Consider the following 25,181-nt stretch of genomic DNA (forward strand, 5'->3'; position numbering starts at 1 on the left):
AAAAGGTGACTAGCAAAATTATTGGTGGTGTTTTTTATGTTTCAGATGCAGTTTTTTGATTTCTTTTTTATTTTTGTAGAGTTCACTAAAGAGAAAAACTTATTCAATTTTTTTTCTATTATTTATTACTAATTATTCAATTTCAAGAATTATTCGCGTCGAAACGTCGCCGCATTTCAGTTGCGGTTCTACCGCAAGCAAAAAATGTTCCGATTATGAAATTTGTTGAGCTAGGCTGAGTAGATAAAAAAGCTGTTTGGGCGAAAGATAAATGAATGAAAAGGAAACATGTCCGAGGAGAAGAAGACGGGAGACGTCATTGACGCGTGGGCGTGACCAGATATCAGAAACCTGTTCTAAGCGCAGTCGTTTTGCCAAGGAAGCAAATCACATGAGATTGGTGTTAGGCGATGGCTGAGAGAAAAAATAGTGGAAATTGTTTTTTGGAGAACTGAGAAGTAGATCTGGAACTTTCTCTGAAAACCACTTCAGCAGCGGTGTCTTCCACAGAAAAAAAAACAGCACAAAAAAAAAGACAGAGAAAAGTTCATTTTCTACCGGAGAGGATGAAAGGGATAGATTTTCCAAATAAACCATTTTGTGGATATGGATAAGGAATGGAAAATGAAGTTATTGGTGTGGATCAGTTCTTTCAGGATCAGGATCAACACGATCGATTCAGTTCAGGATCGTAGAGGATCCGTGGCACGCATATGCAGCTTATACACCAACGACTTTCGAGAGCTTATCGATTTATGAGGCTAATCGGTCTTTTTTCCTGAAAAATCTGGAACTTATTTATCGGTTGTAATTTGGAAAGTTATGATATAAATAATTTAAGGTTAATTAAGTTTAAAGTTCAAAGTGTGCTTAAGAGAAAGATCTAATAAAACCCCTTTGAAAGACTTCATTGACTCTGGAACCCTGACAACACAGACGATAATGGGACCTTTTACCACTATTAGGTCCCGAGAAATCCTGCCTTCATTCCAAAAAATCGCCAATTTTCAACAGAAAGAAGAAAATTCGGAATCAAAAAGAGAAATTAAGAATTTTTTTTCAGAGAATTAAAGAAAGGAAAAGAAATTAAGAATCAAGGAAAACAGAAATTTAAAGAACCAGCTAGAATTATTGAAATGAATATAATCGAAACTTTTACAAATTTTTTTTGCTAAAGTCGTGAAATGGACATTAATGTCTGGAAAACTGAGGCAATTCACTGAGAATTGCATAGAACAGACGTCTGAACCAGTCTTCAGCATGGATAAACCCGATCGACAGCCAAGGACGCATTATTAAGCCAGCTATGCGGCTGCGAAAGATGAAATGACTTATTGGAAGTCAAATTCCAGGCAGTTTTCCTACTTAGAACACCATATTCCTTGAAAAATTAAGCTTAGCCATTGGTTATGGGATGTTCAAATGTGATAGCCCCAGATTTAGTGGATTTTTAGACGGATAAGGATAAATTCGTATATGAGAGACAGAAACACCACAGAAGCAGCTTTATATCATGTTTCCAAGTTCTATGTTTCCTAAGACCACAGTTCTTACGGTATGAGCAGGTTTCCTGACCACTTGTTTCACTTCGAATCCCACTTTTGATGTTCTTCATTTATGTGTAATTAAAAAGTGCTGCTGGTGCAATGAATCTTACGCCAAATTGCAGAACGTTATACTTGATCTGTGCGGAAAAAAACCCAACCCTCTCTTCACACGGATCCAGCTAGGACCAGTCTTTTCCCCTGAATTACCTGTTTCACCTGAAGACGAACACGATTGAAACCGCCTTCATCTTTGCTGGAGGAAAAAAAAACTGCGAAAGGCTACAGATTTGCAACAATCTCGATATTTTAATGAATATTCCAAAAAAAAAAACGACGTTGTATTTTTCTTGTCCTCGGCTCGAATCAACCAGTTGAATGATCGAAAGTTAAAGTGTTCTTTGAATTTTCGAATGCTCGGATAATTTCGGAATCTAAGGAGAAGCAGCGTAGAGAAAATGTATTTTGTAGGTAATGCAATATTTCTCACAATTTCGAATATTCGATATTCAAGTTCGAGAACCTATGTGCTTCGGATATAACAAACAACGGAATCCTAAAGGATAGGAAGTTCTGATTCTGCTGCCGCTATTCTGAAGATCAAAGCATACCAAATCTGATGTGGTGAGGGAATCCACGGCAAAAGCCTCAGGGATGAAGTTGTAGATTACGGGATCACGAGTGGTTCCGCTTACCTCTCCCTTATCGTCCCAGAAAACGGCGTAGGGACCACTTTAGTTCCTACGAGGAACGTTAGAACGCTCCTCTACGTATACGTTCTGGTTCCCTCAGGAACCCATTCATAGGTTTCACTTGAAAAGGCATTCGAGAGGAATTCACTGATCTTCGACCGCTACGCAGCTGGATGCGGCGTGTGTACGAGAATGGAGCAATGCAACTGAAACTCATCGTGAAAAAAGGAGTCTTTCACGCAATTTTCTTACTACGATTAGGGAGAAAAGATTTTTTTTTTTGATAGTTAGTAAATTTTCTTTCTATTTCGTATTTTTCCCTCCGTCTTTTGATTTTCACGGTTACGTTTTGGCTTCCGAAGCTAACAGTAAAGTGTTAGTGCTTTTTTTTTATCAGTGCTACCACCTCTGATCCCGTAATCCACGACCCCGTATAGAGTTTGACCATCGGAAATCCATACCACGTCAGATTCGTGGGGTGATGCGTTTAAACCACGTAAACATGGAATTTTTAGTCTTGTCTTATCCATTTCTATTCACGCAGCTTCTCTTGAAGCAGCAAGTCATTGTTATCGGCTGTTTTTCTCGTTAGTTTTGTGGATGCCTGGTGATAAGGAACGATGGATCGTCCGACTGTTTCTCCGTTAAGCACCAGGTGTCGACCTATTTAGATTATTGACAATTTTCTCAGTAACTCTTTCGCCTTTTCTAAGGATTGTCCCCTAAAAAGGATTATATCTCTTTGTCTCGGACCTGACATAGATTAGGTAGTTCCCAAAACAAATAATAAGAGAATAATAAATAGAAAAATAAATAGTAATAAATAGAAACTAATAGGTTTTTGTTTCTTTTTTTCCTGGAAAAGGCAAGATTAGGAGGTGTATTCCTTCCAATAAATGCTCATTCTAGTCCACTTCTAATCGCAAAATTGTTCTTTTGCTAATTTTTATTGATAAATACATACTATAAAATGCAGTTATTGATCGGGCAGCGGATATGAAACCGAAAACTGTGCTCACCTTGCGATCGTTCGCACTTACCCATGCGGAATGATTGACGGTTTTTCTTCGACGGCATTCCCCTGTTCCATCAACAACTTTCAGTTACTGTTTTTTAAAAAAGATTTTTCTCCTATTTTTCATCAATATTTTGACTGGTTTTCTTTTCACAACACCTGTTTATTCAATATAATCGATATGTGTAAGCTTAACAGTCGGTATCCACAGGAGAAACTAGAAGATTCCTAAAAAGTGCTTTACTCCCTTTTTCATCGTTTTGGTCGGTCATTTCGCAATAAACTATAAAATAATAGTATAATTCTGCCACAAGTAGTGCAAAAATATAAAAAAAAAGAATTTTAAAGGTGAAAAGGTAAAGGAGTCGCTGATTTACCTTTAGGAAATCATAAATAGTATCTTGAAAATGAATAATGAATAATAATAATGAAAATGAAATTGGAAATGAGTTAAGGTGCTACTCCAATTACTTGTAACTCTCTCTGTTCCAGAAAATTCCCTACTATTTCTGTCAATTTCTTGTTATTTTTGCTCTCTTTTTTTAAGTACATATAAAAAAAATTTGCATAGTACTGTATACTGCATAGTACTGTAATGAAAATGAAATTGGAAATGAGTTAAGGTATAGTGTACTGTAGTATTATATGTACAATAAATTGTTATGTTTCAGATGCAAAAATCTCCAATATTTGCCCTACTATCGCTGTTGGCGTTGACCTTAGCAGTGTCGGCAGCGCTCGTCGGAAAACACTCGGTTGCTGCTCGTGGACAATTGATGTGCGGTGGTGCGCCGGCGGAAAATGTCCGTGTACGACTATTCCGTGTCAAACAACCGAAAAAAGATGGTGATTTTTATGGGAGTTGGATTACTGCCGTAATGTAATCTGCTTACGTCACATTCACGGAGTTTTCACATAAATCCAGGATTTCTAAATAGGATTTAACAAGATTTTAACCGATTTTCTATAAGTTTCTCACTCTAGCTGCTATGAGATTCCGCTACAGTTTAATACTTCTAAATTTCAGTTCTAATTTCTTGATAGCCATTTTTATATTTTTAATAATAAATGAAGTTTTCAATTTAATATAATTATTTTATTTTTTAATTAATTTTAATTTACTTAATTTAATTTTAATTTTTAGTATATTTTTTAATTTTAATATAATAACAAGTGAATAGTTTTAATTTTTTCAATATATAATTTCAATTTGTTTGCTTTTATAATTTTTAATAATTAATGATATTTTATAATTATTTGTAATTAGATTGTATATAATATAATATAATGTGTAGATTATACATGTAATCAGATTTTATTTCGTAAAAATAAAATCTGATTACATGTATAAAAAAATTAGTAAAAATATAATGTAATTATTTGTAATTAATATGTAAATAATTAATATAATTTTACATTTATTGATTAATAATTAGTTACATAATATTAATATAATTATTGCTATATAATTATTGCTACTATGTATTATGTATTGATATTACGTATATACATTTAATACTTGACATTTATTTTTATATTTTTAAAGTGTTTAATATATTTTAATATACATGTTCATATTTTTCAATAAAATTAAAAAAAATTAGAAGGGAAAAAAAGAAATTTATAAATTCGTATAACTGTGTAATGAGGCGAATTTCAGACCTTAACCAAATGCTCGCCGAAACAACCACCGGAAAACCAGGAGTTTTCCTACTTGAAGGTGATACAAATGGTTTTCCGCTGAATGAGACCACTATGCAGCCAGTGCTGACCTTCTATCATTCATGTGATGAGGATCCAACTAAACTGAAGAAGGTCGGCAGTAAATACATGGTTACATAGGTTTTTTTTTCTGGAATTCTAGGTGCCAGTTCCGTATTTAATTGGAAAAATTAAAGATTATTTTGTTAAATTATTGCAAATTTAATTTTTTTTTCTCTAGAGAAGTCATTATTTTAGAATGGATATCGCAAGTTTAACTACAATATCCCTGGCGAATATGTATCGCTGGGATCGAAACCGAAAAAGACCTTCGATTTTGGGACCCTCAACATTCAGGTGATTGCGAATAGAATTTTTTCTTTTGCGCTTTATACTTCAGCAACAGCATTTATCCTTCAGCTGTTGGGCTTATATTTTTAGATTTTAAACTCTTTTGAAACAGTACGGTACAATGACTGATAAAGTCATATTTTTTTCAGCTCGAATTCCCTGGTGAGAAACATGACAAGAAATTTGAGGAGAGAAAGCATGCAAGAGTATAAATGGATATTGATTGACATATTTATGACAATTCCCTGTGTAGCCAATAAATTTTGTTATTTTGTTTGATAATCGGAGCGTCTCTCTCAAGTAGCGATCAATATTTAGTGGACAAAATTGATATGTATTCATAGCTGTTAAAGATTTCAATAAAAAATTTGAGGTAGTTCCAGGCCTTGTCCAACTTTGTTGATCTTGGAGTAGATCCGTGATTGATCAATTCCGAGATCAACAAAGTTGACGAAACACTCTTTATTAGGATTTTTTCGCCTAAATTTGTTCCGTGCTTGATCCGTACTGGATTGGAGTGTTGATCCGAGAAATTGGCGCTACTGAAGTAAAGAAATTGTGAAAAATAATCATAATACCAACGTCAGTTCGTGTTTAACGTTTTCCTAGGTGCTCATTGTTGGATTTGAGCGGTATTGACCCGTTCTGTTGCCGTTCGTAGGCGAATAATCGTCTCCTTCCCAATGAAGAGCATTTTTCATTCATTTTCTTTGAATTTCACATATATTTCGCTTTTTTTGATGAGTCCTACATATTTTTCCTTGTAAAATACTTCTAGAAGGTTCATGAGTAGTAACTTTTCTTCAAGTAAATTATTGAGTAAATCTTCTCTTCAAGTAAATCTTCTAATCTAATAAAATCTAATAAAATCTACTAAAATCTAATAAAGTTCTAAGAAATCTTTCAAGTGAATTATTATTATTACTAATTATTATTAATTATCAAGTATTTAGAAATTCAAATTAGCTTATTGATTGATTAGCAAATAGCAAAAAAAAAACAATTCGGAATTTGCTGGAGCCTTTCTAGGCTAAGGAGAGGTGTATTTTATGATGTTCACAGTTTTTTTTTGCATAAAAATATCGTTCCCCTGGTATTTTTTGGTATTCGGTCTTTCCTTTTAAAATTTTTATCCTTAATTTATCCTCTAAAATCGCAAATAACCTCAGGAATGTTGGACGATACGGTTAGTTATGCGATGAATTTGAATACCATATATATTTTTATGTTGTGATCACGCAAAAGTGTTTCATTTTCTCAATTTTCTAATTTTATTCATCCATTCAAATTTCATAGAACAGTCTCATTTTAAGTGATGATCACGAATATGACATCCTTTTTCGTGGGAAATTAAAAATGCAAAAAAAATGTAGAAAGTAAAAAAATGTAAAAGTAAAAGTAAAAAATGTGAATTTAACGAAATTAGCAGCTCAGGATTGGATCAGATGTTAAAACTACATTTTGGAAAAAAAGATGTTTATGGACCAATCGGTCACTAGATCACAACAAAATACTCTGTTTATTTGCCAGAGTGTTGAATTCTGGCAAATAAATTCAGAATTCACGGATCTGAACACAAAACGTTGAGGAAATCTAGGGTCAGGTGTAGAAATATGGACGCGGACGTGTTCGGATGTTTCTCTTCAACTCGAATCCATAAAATAGAAGCGAAATTGCCTTCTCTAGGAGTAATTTCAGCCGATCCTCACAAAACTCACAAATGAGACCTTCCGCGTGATTTTAAAATATGGTAGGTAAATTTTTATCCATTTGTTTATTTGTTTACTCGTTCCCGATGTCACAGAAGTGTTCACTGATCCAAACTATGATGCAGTAACTTTATTAGAGATGCAAATACTTTATCAATGTAGTGTTTCTTGACTGCCTTCCATTAACAGTTAATCAACAAATTTTATTGAATGTAATTTAATTTGAACATTTTTTTTTGAAAGAATGATTTTTGCTGCATTTTTTCTATGCCCTAAATTTAAATATTATTATTATTCCTTATTTCACATGATTATCAATGTAAGGAATGTGGGATCAATCACAATGAAAGCACCTTAATGATCAAGCGAAGAAAAAAAAATACACTATTTCTCAAAACTATGAGGTATCCTCGAAATAAAGTTCAATCAATAATCAATCAATCGTATGAAAGACAGCGACTGTATAAGGCAACTGTAGGATAACTGAAAGAGATTTAAATTTCCGGACGTGACTAATTCCATCAATCGATTCAAATTCATAGATCAATGTTCAATAGATCACGATCGATCCGCTTCCTTATCCACGTAGTCATCCTCGGTGGCCTCTTCGATCTCATCCGGTGTTTTTGTGGTCTCTGAAAATTCCGGAAAATTCCCGATAAATATTAAAATAATAGGTTCTGAGGTACGTACCGTCTACGTATTCCACCACCTCGTCAACAGGTAAATTTAATGCACGTTTTTGTTCTTCCACTAATTTTTTTCGTTCCTCACGTTCTCTCGCGGTAGCACTCTGTCTCTTCTCGTCTGGTTGTCTGTGCTCTTCAACGTTTCCTTGCGTTGGAATTCCCGGCGTCTTTTCGATTTGTTTTTCATTTTCGGGAAATTCTTCTTCATTATCCGCATCCGCTTCGCTCTGCTTCTCTGCGTCTCCTCTCTCCTGTTCTCTTCCCACTTGTTGGATAGAAGAAATTGTTGCTCTCTCTGCGCTCTCCGATCTTCCGCCTACTATTTCGTTTCCATTCTCATCCACTTCCACTTCGACTATTTCATATTCAAATTCTTCATTTGGGGACGTAGTTAGGCCATTTGGAGCAAGCGTTGTTGTTGTGGACTTAAAGTAAAAATTTATCCTTTAAATTTCATAAAACCAGAGAAAAAATAATCAAGTTGAAAATTCAAAAAGGAAATTTACCGTTCTACAAATTTTGATCGATAAAAGTTGCATTATCGACTGCATTATTATCAACCAGATCTACTCCTTTCTTTTCTCTATCAAAATTTTACAATGATGTTTAGGATTTGTATTAGCATGTATTCGAGCATCTCTATCTCTGGCTGATGTAAAATACTAATAAATTGGACATTTGCAAATAGTGATAATGATAAAATAGTAATAATAACAATAATAATAATAACAATAATAATAATAATAATAGTAATAATAATAGTAATAATGACTAATATTTATACCAAATTTATTAGTATCACAGCATTATTTGCCCTCTTTTCGGTGATACGCTAACGAATTTGTCATCGGACAACGATAAACGACTTTCTCGTTCAGTTTTTTTTTTCGTTTACAACACTCCTTTTGTATTCCTGACACTTTTTTTTTAAAATGAAAAATCACTAATTAGTTACCGGAGTGGTGACAGTGGTGGTTAAATGAGTTGTGGTGGTGATTGGTGCAATAGTGGTGCTAGTAGTGGTGCTCTCCTCTGTGGTAGTTGTCCTCTCAGTTGTAGTTGTTGTTCTCCTCCTAGGTTTACTTCTTGTTGTTGTTGTTGACTCTTCCGTTGTAACAGTTGTGGCAGTTGTCCACGGTTTTCGTGTTGATCTGGGGATTTCTGGCCAGAAACGAGTAGTTGGATAGATGAGACTGTATGTGGTTAGCCGTGTAGTTGTAGGTCTACGTGTGAAACTACGGGTTACTGTGCTTGGTGCATTGGTTAGAGTAGAAGTGATAGGTGGTGAGAGTGTGCTAGATGGTCGACGGGGTTTCCAGACCTTTGGAGCACGGATTAGAGGTTTGTCCGAGTCGTCTTCATTGTCGGGAGCGGTTTCGGGATGACTTCTTGCTGAAACAGTTGTATAATATTCTATTAGACGTACACGCGTACATGACAGAAATGGTGGTGGGCGGGGCTTAGAGTCTACAGGTTTATAACGTTTGCAGAAATCCGTTGAAGATGCGCAGTAGATTCTTTCCTAATGTTACGACTTAGTAGCACACTATCCGTCCTTCCCGAGGTGTTCATTCGAATTTTGCTGCTGTGATACGAAAAAGTTAGTATTTCCGCAACAAGTAGAGCAAAACAGAGTAGTATCTCCAGTTCTCTTTGTTTTCGTCAGCTCGTCTCAGCTAAGCTCCGCCCAGAGTTCAAAATAAAATTTAAAATTTAAAATTTCATCTGAAACAAACCTTCAGCGCTGACTTGTTCCATTGCAAATTCATCTATTCCATTTGTCTAAAATACAAAAATTAGCTATAAATGGATGGAATTATCCTTTAAAAAAATAAAAATGTTTTTTTGCTGCTCTGACATGGTGCGCTATCATAACGGCAGCATCGTTTGTTTTTCTGGCGGCTCTGAGGTAAATAGAAAATACTATAGAAATTATAAGAATTGTAAATTTGAAAATTATTGAAATTATACACCTATGATTACTCCCTTAACTACTACCCAGGGAATGCAAGCAATTTGTTTATCTCTGTTTATTTCCAGAAATCCACTCTTTTTGTTAGGATTTCACTGTTTTATTGGCCATACCAAGAAATAGTGTGCTAATAAGAGAGGGCTCATTTCTGTTTTGCGCGCATAGAGTAGTTAAACATCGAATTTGTCGTAGAAGCGGCTAGAAGATTCTCGTAATTTTTGGGAAACATTGTTACTTGAATTATTTTTTGATTGCTCCAAAATTTAATTGAATTGAGCGATCTTTAGGACCTTACTGCGGGAAATCCGGGGATTCTTGGTTCTATGTCCTTTTCACAAAAAAAAAAATACTATACTTACTCGTTTGAGCTGAATAGGAAAAACTTCGATATAGTATATCATCACTGAATCCGTGTCTTCATTGGATTTTTCTCTCTTTATTGCTTACGAGGAGTGCAAAATGTAGTTGTGTGGGGTTAGGGTTACGTGTGGTCTCCCGAGTGAACTCCTGTTTCTAAGTGCCGATGAAAATAAGTCGACAAATCTCGTCAAATCCTATACTTCTGAGCGGAAGTTATGTTATCAGACGATATTTCTTATAGAAAAGTTGTGTAACCAGCAGAAGACGTGCTATCGTTATGAGACCCACCATCGAACACTTAAAAACTGCTTCGTTTGCGCTGGGAGTTGTCTTAAATTCATGTCAAGTCATTGATGGTAAAGAAAGGATACCACAGGACTGACCGTGGTCTATTTCAATTCAATCTAATCGTCCCGATTAATGGCGATTGTTCTTACAAGGTTATTGAAAATGCATCACCCTTGTGCATGCACTGCCTGGAGAAAAACGGACCCAGAAAATGCGGCGCCGAACAGGGCTGACGCGCTCCAATCGAGCTCCTTGTGGAAAATAGCGCGCCGGAACGCTCGAAGCCATGCCCTACAGGCCGTTTTCTGCAGCAATTAGGAAGAAATGAACGGAATCACCCTCTCCTCGCCATAATCTACGGCCCCGTATAGGAATACTCCTCCGGAAATCCGTACCACTCCTGATTCGTGGAGTGATGCCTTTAAATTATTAAATAGACTACTATGGGGAAAAAAACGTGTATATAGAAGCGCGTTCTAACGCATATGTTAGGAAATAAAGCGATTCCGATGCCGTTTCCTACGACAATAATGGAGAGATGAGCGGAACCGCGTGGGCTTCCACAATTTACGATCCCGTATAGGAGCTTTCCTTAAGATAGCCATACCACGACAGATTTATGGTATGCTGCCTTTAACATCTCCTGGGGCATTCCGTAGGAACAAACATCATTAGCGATGCCATTTTTCAGGATGACTTTTGGCAATTAAGCGTGGCCACACTCATTCTCGTAACTTACAACCCGGACTCTGTAGTTGTCCACAGAGACCCCAAACATTGTCACCATCGTGATACATCATGCCTTCAAACAACTTAACGTCGAATATTGCCTGTTTTATGAGCGAACGAACATATCACTGGGTGTTTAGGAAGCAAATTAGGAGCGCAAGATTCAAATACCTTGGGCTATCGGTGGAGAAACAATTCCGATGATTGCATAGCCTAGAAAAATGGTCACGCAACGGGATCATTTATTAATTTTCTTTCACTTTTGAATCTTTTAATTTACTCACAAATGTGGACTAATCTAATCATTTTTTTAGACATTTTTTCTCGTCCCGCTGTGGTGTCAATAATTAAGAAATGGAAAATAATTCAAAAGCTCTTATGTGTTTGCATTTTGTTATTCTAGTTACCTACCAATACTCTCACCTTGATTTTATTTACCCTTTTACTCTCACCTTGATTTTCTTTATTTATTGTTGATATATCTTTCATTAATAGGTTGATTTCTACGTAAACATGTGCAGAAGGTTACCTGTGGATTAATGGTGGTGTGCTTTCGGAATGTCACCTTTCGACGAGTGCTTGGTAGAAGTGTGGGAAAAGTGGTGCTCTGTGCAATAAAAGTAGGTTATTGTATGAATTTAATTACTTGTTAGTGCTCAGTTGTTACTACATAGTAATGAGGCATAGATCTTGTCGTGCCCGGCACGACTTTCCCAGCCAGCCGGCCGCCGTTCTCGCGCGCCGCGTGGGAAACACTGCCAATGGCAATGTATTACGGTAGCGTTCCCACGCGGCAGCCATATATAAGGGCTGGCACCGAGCAGTCGGGGTTCCAGTTTTTCTTTCGCCACTCTCCCGATCTCGGACCAGTCTCTTATTCGCATTATTCATGGTGTCGTGTTGCGTCGCGTTATATTCCGTCTCGTTCGATAGCCGCACCGCCACACCACCGCAACAACCCTATCCCTGGCTGGCTGCCCACGGGGTCCGAACCGCAACCCTAAACCATCTGCCGCCGAGAGCCACTTAACCATCTAGCCATGACTGGCCCCTTTATTGATCCACCTTTATGTCGTGTATATTTGTGTGTGCCGTGTCGTGTATTGATGTATTAAGGATAAACCCTAGTTGTAAAACCCTTGTAACCGCATTGCACCCTAGGAAACATATTGGGGCGTGGGATCAAGGGGGCAGCCCCGAGGCCCCCAAAGGGGGAGTCGGGGCAGGGGGGAAGGGACCCTCGGATCGAGCCCGCAGGGTTCGGAGGGGCTAGGCCGCCATCCGGCGACTAGCCCAGCGCAGGGCCCCTCCGGATCCGGGCAGTCGGCCCTGGGTCCCCCCACCGATGCCCGCTGCTCCTACTCGGAGCGGACCCGGGGCACGACAGATCTGTTAGGTGCAGTTGTATAACTGTATCAGTTAGTTATTAGAAGGACAAAAATACCATTTTGGTTAGGAATTGGGAGTAATCCGCTAGGAACAAACTGTGCAGGATTAGCGAAATGTACCGAAGTTCTCTACATCGTAAACATCTTAGCGTAATCCTTATTTACCTATGCCTAGGGTCAGGGAGAGGTACGAAAGTGAATTTTGAGATGAGTGCACCCCGTACTGGTCCATGTAGAATGTTATTTCTTTATTCGTTACGTGCTGTTACTGAAGTAGTAGTTCCATCACGTTGTTTTTAATGATTTCGTAGGCTTGAATTTGGATACTGTGCTGGGTAGTCACGTGAGCGACAGTCACGTAAGATGAGGCAGGGAGCCCTCTATATAAGGAGCTCCTTCGCGGATAATAGGAAGCTTCGTTCATTTGGTTTCGTCTAGTGCTGTAAATCACTGAGTAGAGCTGAGACTCGACTGTGAGTGATTGGACATCTCTTTCTACCCGAGCTCGAGGTCAGACGCACTGGTACAGTGTCGTAGGGTCTTGAAGGGGATCCTCCGGAAGTGGGGACGGAAGTGGGCACCTGAACCAATACTAAGCGAGCCCTCTTCGCCAAGTGTCAGAGCTCCCATGGGGTCTGAACGGAAGGATCCTAACGGAAGCGGTTGAGGAGGCGTGAGCGGTGCCAGAGCGATCGGTGCAGTAGTAGCTGTCCGCAATGCAGAGCGCCTGTACCGTTCTGGAGCTGTAATGCTGCATAAGGCGACGGTCCCAGAGAAACAGCGAAGTGGGCGAGGTTGCCCACTTATACTTTTACCCTTCCCATTGTTTCTGTGTGTTAAGGATAGAAGTTAGCCGGCTACCTTGTGTTTAGTGGAGAAAGTGAGGGGGAAAGCGCCCCTCTATCAGTACCTTCCTTCTGTTGAGGTGAAACCCCCCAACCTCAACAAGATGCATCGCGTCTTCGCACAGCAGGACTACTTTACTCCGCTCTTACTTTTTTTTCTGAACTTAAAGGCATCACTCCACGAATCTGAGGTAGTACGGATTTCAGAAAGAGTATTCGTATACGGGATGGGAGACTATGGAGCGGGGGGGGGGGGGGGTGATTCCGTCCATTTCCTCCTAATTGCCGTAAAAAACGGCCCGGAAGATATGGCTTCAGGCGTTCTAGCGCACTATTTTCTACAAAAAGTTCGACTGGAGCGCGCCAGCCTTGTGCACATGCCGCATCTTCCGGGCCGTTTTTTACGGCAATTAGGAAGAAATGGACGGAATCACCTACATCTCCATAGTCTCCCATCCCGTATACGAATACTCCACCTGAAATCTGCACCACCTCAGATTCGTGGGATGATGCCTTTAAAGAGTATAGGTTGCATTTACTTGAGCGACGTGGCTGCACAGACAAGTACCACTATTTTCTTGTTGTCAATAGCGAAACCAAAGGTTAGGCAGTGGTTAGGAGAAGTACCTTATGGAAGCTGAACTCCAGACTTCAATTTTTTTTCATACCTTCTGGGCTTCCGGACTTCAATTCACGAAACCGAAATTCCATTCTCGTCGTTATTTTTCTACTAGCAAAAAATTGCGATATAACTGTAACAATCTGGATTGAAATCATGCGACAAGGGGTGCAGGTTAATGAGATGGTTTCATGCAGATTAATCAACGAATAGTGTGTAATGAAAATAGAGTGCAGGGGAAAAAAGTTTAAAAAAAACGAAAGTAGGTGATTAAGCATGCAAAGCTTAGAATATAAAAATGATGGTAGGATACGACGGCGGTATTGAAAAAAAAGTTCCAGTGGAGAAACCCTAACGGCTGGAACTTTTGAGACATCAGGTGATCACATTCAAAGGCGCATTCACCTCATTCATTGAAAATTTCACATCTGAAGAATAAGAAAAGAAAAAAACTATTCATGTATGTGTTCAGCTCACCAAAGTTGATTGTTCAGTGGAAATTGGTGGAGATTGTGTGGTGGATGTTGATCGTCTTCTAGTACTACGTCTTCTGGTCTTAATCGGTGTTGTACTATGTGTGGTGGTGGTGTAGGTTGTTGTGCTGGATGTGGTGGTGGTGGTGGCGGTGGTGGTTGGTGCAACAGTGGTGGTGACAGTGATCTGCTCAACACTTTCTGCAGATCTTCTCTGAAAGATAGTGAAGCGATAGTTTGAACGCATGCAATGAAGAAAAGAAAGGAAAGAAACGTGCTGGATGTGCAAATGTGCGTTTGAAATCCGTGCAAACTAGCAAAAAAACAAAGGCGCGAAATTTCAAATTTGATTTTGACGACGCTCAACTTTATTTCTGGATCTTTCTGGATGTGTTCTTTTATTACAACACATTAACAACATTACTGATATGTACACAGAAAAAAAAAGAACTATGCGCACTGATGACGAATGACATGAAATGAACGATTGCGAACGGGTCAACCGGACTACTATCGATCGGTATCGATCGAAGCCGATCATTAATGTACGCTACGTGGGATTCGATTCGTCTGTGTGGGAGAATGTTGATTAGAAGTGCTCACATCTTCACGAACATCTGCGGAGAACGACATCGGATGTTTAGCAACGTACTTCCGGATTTCATGGCTAAAAATCAATAGGTGTCTTGGAAAATCCTGAAGGTAACCTCGGTCAACTAGCACCAATTATTGTTGTGGGCGGAGCATGCACCACCATACCTACCGGAAATCGACAATTTCTGCTGGAATGAGATCCCCGGATCCATCGACATCGACCTTAAGAAGGAATTTAGAGAAAAAAGAATTTAATTAGTTGGAATTTAAAGGACATATTACGGTACCTTAGCGAAGAACTCTCTGGTGATCTCAAATGGGACGTGATATTTGGTTTCAATTAACTGGGCCAATTCGTCAACGGTCACAAGTCGATCGCGGTTGGCGTCGAACTCCTAAAACAGCATTATCGTCTGGAAAATTTTGATTTTATCGAACCTCGTAATCGATTACCTTGAAGTGATCGGTAGCGAAGCGAATAGCGCTCAAACGCACAAGTCGTATGAAATCTGCCAGCTCTACCTTATCGAGTTTTCCGCTTTTGTTCTAAAAATATACCACTAAGGCTCTCCTACTGCTAAATCTGATCAATAAATCAATAAGTCGAACTTGGTCAGCAATATGGAAGAGTGCAGCAGTTTCCTGTGGTTCCATATCGTCTTCACGTCTAGTCTTCTCCTCCGCTTCTGCGATATTCACGTACCCGTCACCGTCTAGGTCAATTTCCTAAATTTCCGATTTTTGCGAAGAATATTCCGAGGAGATTGCTAGGATTACTAGTATCGAGTGCTGAGGAAAGGAAGAGAAAGAGAATTTAGTAAGCCCAGCCGGTCAATTTTTTTTTTTGTGTTGAACTGTATGTGACAATATAAAGGAAGATATTTACAGCGTTTGTATATTACGTGGAGTTTTTGAAAATGAGAAGAGTGGGTCCTCTGTGGAAGATCTATGAGGGTGTGGGTCCGCTTGTCCTCTGACTGATCTCTAAGATTTTCTTTCTTTTTTTGTGTTTAAGTCATCACTCCTGGTTGTTGATTAGTGTATGGAACGTATTGTCTTAAAATATAAAAAAAATACCGACGTATTAGTGTACTGACCCATAAATAATGTAATGTAAATATTTTCCAGTTTTCTGGCTCACTTATTCCTTCATATTCCTCTTTTCATTCGCTGTTACACGCTGCTGCTACTCCATCTTTTTCAATCCTTTTCTTCCTCGGATATCAAGAAGAAAAAAAGTCAAGTAAATCTTTGAAGTATTTGTTTGCTATTCAGGATTTTTCCAAGATTTTCCAAGATTTTTCCCCTGTTTCTACTTCATTTTTTCAATCCTTCCCTCCCTCGGATATTAAGAAGAAATAAGAACAAGCAAAATTTTAAAACATTTCTGCTATTCCGGATTTTTCCAAGAGTTCACCAGAATGCCCGTGTGCACTTACTTTCATAATTTCGACCGCATTTCGTACCGCTTTGCTTCGAATCACTGATCGGAATCCAGCAAATTCAACCGCATCCAAATGACCGTCCTCATTTTCATCGGCTTGGTCGAAGAATGGCGTTAGGGTCTGTGTAGAATTAGATAAATCAGCAACAATGACCATCGAATGAGATTTCCCCTCTTAAATTTACGGTCAGCCGACAAGTTGATCTCTTAGATCTACCGTAACCAATCTCTGATCATGGTTCCTAGTTGCCCTATAGCTTAATGGACTTCAAAGCGAAGATATCCCCGCGCTTGGCAACCAGCCAACTCCGCAAATCTTTCCAAACTACGGTGAAACTCACATTTTCATCGAAACCATAGTGTTCGAAAGCGATTCGTTTTGCTTCATCCATGGTCAATGTGTTGCTTCCATCGGTGTCAACCACCTAAACATAAGGCCTTAGTGCTCTCCCAAAAATGATGGATCAATCAATAGTACGATGGTATGACCCAATTATTCTCACTTTTCCACCTATTCAGCCAATACTAGGACGCATTTTGAGTACAAAAAATTATTTTCCGTCCTTTTAGAGAGAAAAAATCATTTTGTTCCTGGATCTGGCGAAATCTGTCTTCACAATGGATAAAGATAGCTAACAGTACTGTATCCGTCCGTGTTTTCTATTTCTCCCAGACAGATATATGTGAATCCCACTTTTATGGGTTACTGTAGAAATAATAATACGTAAGAAAGCATGAGAATAACAAAAACTATCCCGAGGAGGCATAAAATATAGTGGAAAATGACCAAAGCTGTCGTTCCATTATTATTTATTTGCATCCATAAAATTTATGAGGTTTTTAAAAGATTTCCCCACTAATTGTTAACGTTTTTGAGATGAAGGGATTACGATAATCTATCTATAGTGTATTCACGTACCCTCAATGCTTTCTTGCTTGTCTCGACCGCTCTTGCTCGTACGATACGTTCAAAATCTGCGAATTCTGGTGCGTTAAGTTCACCATCGTTGTTGTCGTCGACGCTGGCGAACATTTCTGCGACATCTCCTGAAAAATATTGATTGAATTGCATCTCCTGAAAAATATTGATTGAATTGATTTGCGGAAAGCATTTACAGAGTACGAAGGCGTTCTTCTTTTTTTTGTTGTCATCTATGATTACGTCATTACATTTGTCTGTTCATAGTGGTTTCTGTTTGTTTGTTTGTTTGTTCGACTATGAATTTGTTTGTTTTTAAATCCATCTTCAATTCCATACCTGCTCCAATCCCTTCTTGTTCAAAAGCGATCCCCTGCGCTTCATCCATCGAAATATGACCATCTCCGTTAATGTCAGCAATCTAAGCTCCGCTGTGGAAATCAATATATCGACTTTATTTGATCTACCATACCTTCATTATTTGTCTCGCTAATCTAATGGTCATACCACGAATTCTACGGCGCAGCTTACTGAACTGTTGTGCGTCCATTTCAATGGTCGTGTCCGGGACCACTAACTTCCAGACCCGCTCCACATCACGCATTCCTGTGGAATGTGTGGGTTAGAGACGCATGGGGGGATTTTTGGACTTTGCTTCTCTAATTCTAGCGCTCACCGATCCCATGTTCTTTGAGAATATACGCTTGTGCTTCTTGTAGTGACAACATCTTGTTTTTGTCAGTGTCGACGCTCTGCAAGATTCGAAATTAATCGATAAATCGATTAGCCTCGACATTCTAATCTACTGGTTACATCTATATAACAATAATAAGTGTGGAAAACAGTGATACGTCTCTTTGGAGTTACAGTGAAATTACAGATGTACTCCAGAAAAAAGAGGTAAAATAAAAGAAAAATTGGGGAAAAAATCCAAAATTGTACTGTATTGATTAATCTGTGTGATACCTGCATGTACCGTAAGGCCGCATTCTCAGCTTTTTCCAGCACCAGCGAACGAATATCGTTGAACTCGGCCGAATTCAGGAAACCGTCCTTGTTATGATCCACCTGGAATGGGTACCATTTAATTTTGAATGACATGGCTTCAGCTAAAGGACATAGGATTACCTCGTTGAACATCCCTTGTACTACAGTACTGGACAAGCCATGATGTACAAATGCGGCATACTGTACTTCAGAAAGGCTCAATCGCCCATCCCCATCCAAATCAACGGTCTTATCCACTGGTGGCAAGTTTGGATCGATCGGCAGCGGTTGCAGCGCTGCCGGTGCTGCAGGTGATTTTTAAATAGTATTTTAAAAAATGCAAAACAACATCACTAATATTGCTGCCATTTACTAATAATTATAGCTATAATCTTTTCTCCTTAATTTAAATTTTCTCCTTATCTTAACCTTAAATACTCGGGAAAAACTCAAGTTTTATGCTAATTTATCGGAGTTTCTATTAGATACACCCCACTATTACAGTACCCAACTATGGGCCTCAATGAAGCGTTGCAAAAGAGACGACAATCACAGCACACGACACTTAACGAGAACATCTTTAGTTTCAACATAAAATTGTTGCTAAAAATTATCACTGCCAGGCTGAGAATGACTAGCACCGTAATCGTCTTCGTAGGACCCACAGATGTCGGTCTTTCCGAGAAAAAAAAAAACTGCGACTACTGTAGTAGATGCATTACTTTCTTAGAATCTTCTACAGTGCTGTGTTCACCTCGTGGTAAATACTCGGGAGAAAAAAACTCAAGTTTTATGCTAATTTTTTTTCTGTTGGATACACCCCATTCGTACTGGATACTGGATGACTGGATAAGTTCGTGCACAATTTTCATGCATAGATGGCACTGAACTGTATTACGTGGCTAAACTCGGGTATTTTTTATTTTCTTTTTTTTGCGGGCACTGAAAAGAGTATTGTGACTTTTATCAGTTCATTGCCGAGTTTATCGTTCAAATAAGTCGATTTGAGTTAGAGGGATTTTTCTCTAAATTGGAGAAGGAAAAATGCATTCCAGTAACCAGTAACCAGTGGCCAGTAATGCTATGCGGATTTCGAAATAGCTTGAGTTAGGATAGCACGAAAAAAAAAACTTTATTTTATTTGGATTTTGATTCTCCTTTTCGGACACTTAAAGACAGCATGTCACGAAATTGGTACGGAAACCACAAGAAGAATGTAAGGGTGCATTTTATGGGAACCAATCCCGATCAATTTCTCCTACTCGTCCCAGAAAACGGCGTGGGAACGGCTTCAGTTCCTACGAGCCTCGACACTCGTACACGTTTCGGGCCCCTCAGCAGGTTAGTCATTGGTTTTTCTGGAATACTCTGGTGAGAAGAGCTCATCAATCCTCGACCGCTCGCATGTGGACGCGGCGCGTGCATAATTCTGGCGCGTTGCAACTGATTTCGTAAGAAGGAACGCCGTCTTCCTCCTCGTTTTTCCACGACAATTAAGGAAAAATGAGCGGATCCACGCTCTTTTCAGCAATCTACAACCCGAACTTTACGTTTTCCCTGATGTTTCCGTGCCATGTCAATTTCGTGATACGCTGCCGTAAAAATGTGGCAAATTTCGAAATGGGAATTTCACTTTGGAAGATCAGCTCCGTTCTGGACGCCCTTCTGATATTGGTGGCAATATTGAAAGTATCGCAATGGAAAAAAAAAAACTCAAGGATTACAACTAAGGAGATTGCGATGAGGTTAAAAAGGGTAAAAAAAAAACGATGGGGACAGTATCCTCGATTAGTGGAACTTTTTTTTTCTCCGAATTTCACCTGTTGAAGTTTTTCTTCTGATCGGGTACGAACTTATACAATCATCTAATACCACCGTTTCACAAAAGTGCAACGAATACTTTTGATGTTGCGCGGACGGGACCCTACTCTTCCCGCCTGCGTCTCTCTTCTCGCCCGTACCATCTTCACAACACAGTTACACAGTTACAAACAACAAGGACATGCATCATTACCGGTGCTTTGATCCACAACAACAGGTAGTGTAGGTGCTGATGCTTGTGTGGTAGTGATCAACTCGTCCACAGCTGCCGAAGCGATTGGTGACGGTAATGCGGCGGCGGTAGGACCGACGTCTGCCTGCTGCTGCGGTTCCGCTTCGGGGATCACATGTGGCGCGGTTGGTGTGGGTGTGGTGGTGGGCGTGGCCTCGCCATCTCCTATTGGTGTTGGTGTTGGTGTTGGCGTCGGCGGTTCTGCTGTCGGCAGAGGAACCATCGGGGGACGATTCACAGCTAAAACCACATACAAACATAACACAACGGTTTCGTGCCACTCGTGCTAAAATTCATGCCACTTCGTGCTACGTATTAGTGAGAAGACTTCACAATTTCTCTACAAAAACCATCATATAACGTGTAGGTGATCTTGGATTATTCCAGAAGATCTGGAACTTACTTCGTACGATCACCAACAACTAACGATAGAAGATAATCCCTGATGGGACCTTAAAATGCGTTAGAGAAGAAAAATATCCCATAATGGGTCAGATTGTAATAACTTGTAATACGAGGTCAACGTTTTATGTCACACGATGTGCAAAATGTGAGTATTGATTGCTGATCGATACACTTACGTAGCTGTCGTTGAGGAAATCGAAAATTCGGTGGTATGTTGAACTGCTGCTGCGGATCACCGCTGATGAAGAACGCTCCCTGGATCGGCTTCGTTGGATCGAAGCCTGGATTTGGTGCAATGGTTATTTGTTGTGATGTTTGGCGGTGCACAGTGCTTGGTCACAGTGAATGTTAATCAATCAATCGTGGGTCAATCGATTGGTTGCAGTCGTAGGTAATTGGAAAAAAAAACTAAGGTTTAGAAAAGAAAACACTCCTAAAAAGAGATTCTTTCATTCTTCGATAAATGTTCTCGAAAACTCTTTTTTTTTTTTTTTTGGAAAATCGGGCTCAATTAATTCATAGTAGGAGGATTTTCGTGGGACAGCTCCGCCCCCGAAATGAATGCAACTTTATGTTTATTTGCTAACGTACAGCATGCATTTTACATGTGAAAGGTGAAAATCTGGGAAAAAAAGCTGCAATGGCAGTGCTTTATTGGTGCAATGACTAATTGATTACCATTTTTAGGACAACTAGCACTAGTCGATAAGTCGTCGAGAACAACTACCTTCCGGTTCCTGTCCACGTGGTATAAATAGTGCATTTCTAGGAAAGTGTTCAGGTGTAATGTGATGGTGCGGAAGCGGATTATTAGAGAGTTCAACTGAAAGATGACGTAAACTCGAACTCGTTAGCAGTGCCATTGAAACTCGTCCACTAATACTTTGAAACTGGGAGGGGCCTAGGCCAAACCACCAAAGGATACCGAGAGTATCACTGTAATCATTTGTTTCGTGTGGTTGACTTACTTGGAGCTTGACGCGTCTGCCTCGGTGCTCCAACGGCAGATTCGAGAACAACAAGTAAGACGAGCAACCGCATCCTGGAAAACTCGTCCAATAGATAATACGAATATGGCAGAAAATTGAATTGTCCAGGGGTAGCACATTCACAAAAAAATGACGACGTTGGGATCTCTCTACGAAGAGATAGGATTAATAATGCAGGGAACGACTATGGGCGCAATTACGCTCAATTCCTCCTAATCCACCTGAGAAACGGCATGGGAAATGGCCTCCGTGTGCGAAATTTCCTACGAGGCACCTTATGACGTCACCTTTGTATGCGCGCCAAGTCCCTCAACAGACTACCCATGGCTTTATGTGAATAGGCTGTAAGGAATACCTCACCTTGATTATAGTCTCCCTACTTGCGGGCACTACGTGTGCGCAGGGAAGGCACGTTCTAAGATGTCTCGTGGGAAAATTCGTACAAGAAGGTTATTTTCCACGCAGTTTATCGAAGCGGTTAGAGAGAATTGATTGTGAGCACTCACGTACGACTGATCTACACCTCTAACTCTATCTATTCCTGGAAAGATCCAGACATCGTCAGTTTTGTGATATGCTGCTTTTAAATAACGAGACAAGGTAGAGGCAAAAGGAGATGAGGCCAAAGAAAGTTTGTTGGATGTTTGTAATATGGAGCAAGAAATATGGAAAAATTGAGATGAATAGTTATATAAGAAAATGACACGCAGAACGAATTACTAACTATTGATCGTAGAGATATATTGATTAATTATTGATTTTGGAACAATTGATTACGATGATGTAACGAAGCAATCTTGTGACTGAACGGAAAACAAAAGCTTGAAGCGTTCCGTGAGGGTCAAGTGGAGAAGGTGCTGGAATCTTCCGATGTAGGCGTGGATCAACACGAACACGGATCAACTTCTTGGCTTACACGCTTACTGGGTGAACTTCACCATGAGAAAATTTCATGGAAATCCTCCAGAATATTTTTTTTTCTTCTCTACATTAATCTGGTTCATGGTGATCCAGTGCTGGTTTGTTAATCAGACGCTTTTTACGGGGATAAAGTCCCGATGGACTAGTGATTAGCGTGATAACGTGCGTAGACATCGTATTCCCTCTATTCACGTAATTTCCGGCTATTCATAATGAGAAAATCCACGGCGGTGCTCTCAGCTTAATTCCTGATTCGAAAGGATTTGCGCAACTCCTAGTTTTTTTTTTTTTCGTTGATCTCTGGTTGGTGAGATGTTTGGAAGTTTGATCTAAGCATTAAATAAACACTAAAATTAGAAACATGATATGATAATAATAGAATATTAGGTCCAAATGTGAATCAAAATCCGAGCGAATAAGTAGTTGGAAAAAAATCAAGGAAAAAAATCTTCTAAGTAGGAAATTTCTGTGCTTTCTTGTAGGAAATATTAGTAGGCTCAGAAGGCTAAGAATAAATTTTTTTTTGCTTCAATTTTTCTGCAGAATAGAAATTTCGCTTCAATCCACTGATGCTAGAAGAGTTCAAACCATTCTAGCATCATTGAATTGCAATGTTTTCGGTAGAGAGCAATAGAAGCGAAAAAAATGGGACCCTAGAGCATATCAAAGGAGTTACAGTAGGATTCAATCCTCAACTGATGCTCAGACCTCTTTTTCGTGGCTTGTCCATCAACTATCACGTTGAAAAACAGTTACTTAGTTTTAGAAAAAATGATTTTTCATAGAAATTTTCGAAATTTAACATCTCAAATTCTTTTAGAAACAAAAGACATCCAACAAATTATGTGAATTCAATTATAAATAGGTTTTTTTGTGCCAACGTTGTTTTTAGAAAGTGTAGAAAGCAGGAAAATGTTATTATGTACCAGTATAATTCTGGTTTTTTCTATAACTTAGAAAAAAAGAAAGAATAACTTAGAAAAATAAGAGTTTTAGGAGGAAAAAATGTCTCGGACGGTGGATTGCGGGGCGAAGGGGGAGGGCAAGGGGAGAACAAGCGTCGTGTACTTATTAGTGACCGGATACCTCTAGTTCCAATAATTCTGCTGTTGGTGCTGGTGTACTCGAAAAGGAATAGGTGAAAACACTTGACATCCGTAGCAGTTCCCCACATATTTACATTTTTGGTCGCTTTGAATAATTAATGAGGGAGCAGTAGTAAGAAAAATGCAGAAATTCCTCTTAAATAAATATTTACCGCTTTATTTATAGTCGAAGAGGAAAAATTCGAACCATGAAAAGATGCTCTTATTGTTTTTTTTTCACTTTAGTTCAACTCTGTTTTTTTTTAGCGAAAAATAGATTTATTTTAGGTAAACATTGCCAGAAAATCAGTTTTGATTTTTTCTTCGCAAATTCCTTGAGTTCTAAAATGGATTTTCAGTATTTTTATTGGCTAATTTTATTTTTTGTTCTTAGAATTTATATTCGCTTTACTATTTTAACTCTCTAGGTCCCTATCATAGATTTTTTTATGTACATGGAGATAAAAGTTGGATTATGATGAAAGCACGGTGCAAAAATTACTGTATGAATACCGCAGGGACTCACCAATGATGTTTTTGGTCACCTTTTTTCTACTCTATACTTCTCCTTCTACAGTAATTTTCCATTAATTTGCTAAATAGGCCATTGTGATACGGTAGCAGGCGCGAACATAAGAATACACTTATAATTTCCTATATTTTTATTGTCCTCAACAGGTTATCGATTATAATCAAAAGTCCCCCCTCCCCCCGATCGTTTGCGTTTCAAAAACGAAAGTTCGTTTGAATAAAGCTCAATTAACCGATGGTATTAACGTTAAAATGTCGTAATTAAGTGAAAACGTTAGAGAAATAGGTAGTTTACTTAGTAATTCCCGCTAACGAATAGTTAATGATTCGTTTTTTCGATGCAATCCTCTGTGGATTTGCTTTCATTTTACGAATCCTTGTAAAAAAAAATGAGTGCTAAAAATCGCTATTAGTTCTTTTTTCCTCTTTGTTTTGTCCACGTTTCGGGATCTAATTTCTAAAATTATTAATTAAAAGATTCTATGGTCAATCAGTTTGAGATCTATTCGTTTTCTCACTTCCTGAAGTTAATGAAACCGATCGTAAAGAGAAAATCTAAAGAAAATTCAATTGAAAAAAAGCTTGAAACCAAGGTCAAGATAAAAATCCTGGATAAATAAAACAAATGAATAAAATATAAATAATAACAAAAATATAAATAAATAGAATAAAGATTTTCACGGATAAGTTTGAAGTTTTTTTGGTGAATAAAATGTTCAAAAAAAGAAACTAGTAGGAACATTTTAGGTAATAAAGAAATGAAAGAAGTAATTTGTTTTCAGATTAATTCCCAGAAGAAATTCATGACCAGTGGATTGTTGAAAATTCATGAAAGGAAAAAAAAACCCATATATGGAATGGTTATGATAAAAATGCTA

At 38.6% G+C, this 25,181-nt stretch overlaps 2 protein-coding genes across 3 annotated transcripts; one reads left to right on the forward strand and one right to left on the reverse strand.

Moving 5' to 3' along the window:
• Positions 1 to 288: 288 nt before the first annotated feature.
• On the forward strand, positions 289 to 5,515 carry RB195_008634 (uncharacterized protein; the record flags this gene model as incomplete). Of its 2 annotated transcripts, XM_064195226.1 has the most annotated exons (6): positions 289 to 326; positions 2,852 to 2,891; positions 3,923 to 4,097; positions 4,912 to 5,066; positions 5,211 to 5,309; positions 5,453 to 5,515. In XM_064195226.1, the coding sequence occupies 6 exons, from the start codon at positions 289 to 291 to the stop codon at positions 5,513 to 5,515; spliced, it is 570 nt and encodes a 189-aa protein (XP_064046371.1). The 2 variants fall into 2 exon arrangements, with proteins under 2 accessions (XP_064046371.1, XP_013304634.2); XM_013449180.2 differs by lacking the exons at positions 289 to 326; positions 2,852 to 2,891.
• Positions 5,516 to 7,570: 2,055 nt separating this feature from the next.
• RB195_008635 (uncharacterized protein) lies at positions 7,571 to 21,818 on the reverse strand (the record flags this gene model as incomplete). The annotated part of the gene is made up of 21 exons (XM_064195227.1): positions 7,571 to 7,647; positions 7,706 to 8,126; positions 8,657 to 9,093; positions 9,438 to 9,483; positions 14,380 to 14,589; positions 14,979 to 15,042; positions 15,139 to 15,191; positions 15,257 to 15,364; positions 15,423 to 15,515; positions 15,579 to 15,695; positions 16,409 to 16,534; positions 16,755 to 16,838; positions 17,333 to 17,460; positions 17,672 to 17,753; positions 17,805 to 17,938; positions 18,009 to 18,084; positions 18,299 to 18,400; positions 18,461 to 18,624; positions 20,334 to 20,612; positions 20,954 to 21,058; positions 21,746 to 21,818. The coding sequence occupies 21 exons, from the start codon at positions 21,816 to 21,818 to the stop codon at positions 7,571 to 7,573; spliced, it is 2,979 nt and encodes a 992-aa protein (XP_064046372.1).
• Between the last annotated feature and the right edge of the window lie 3,363 nt (positions 21,819 to 25,181).

Source organism: Necator americanus, chromosome III (genome assembly GCF_031761385.1).
Source record: "Necator americanus strain Aroian chromosome III, whole genome shotgun sequence".
In the NCBI taxonomy this organism is placed as follows: Eukaryota; Metazoa; Nematoda; class Chromadorea; order Rhabditida; family Ancylostomatidae; genus Necator; species Necator americanus.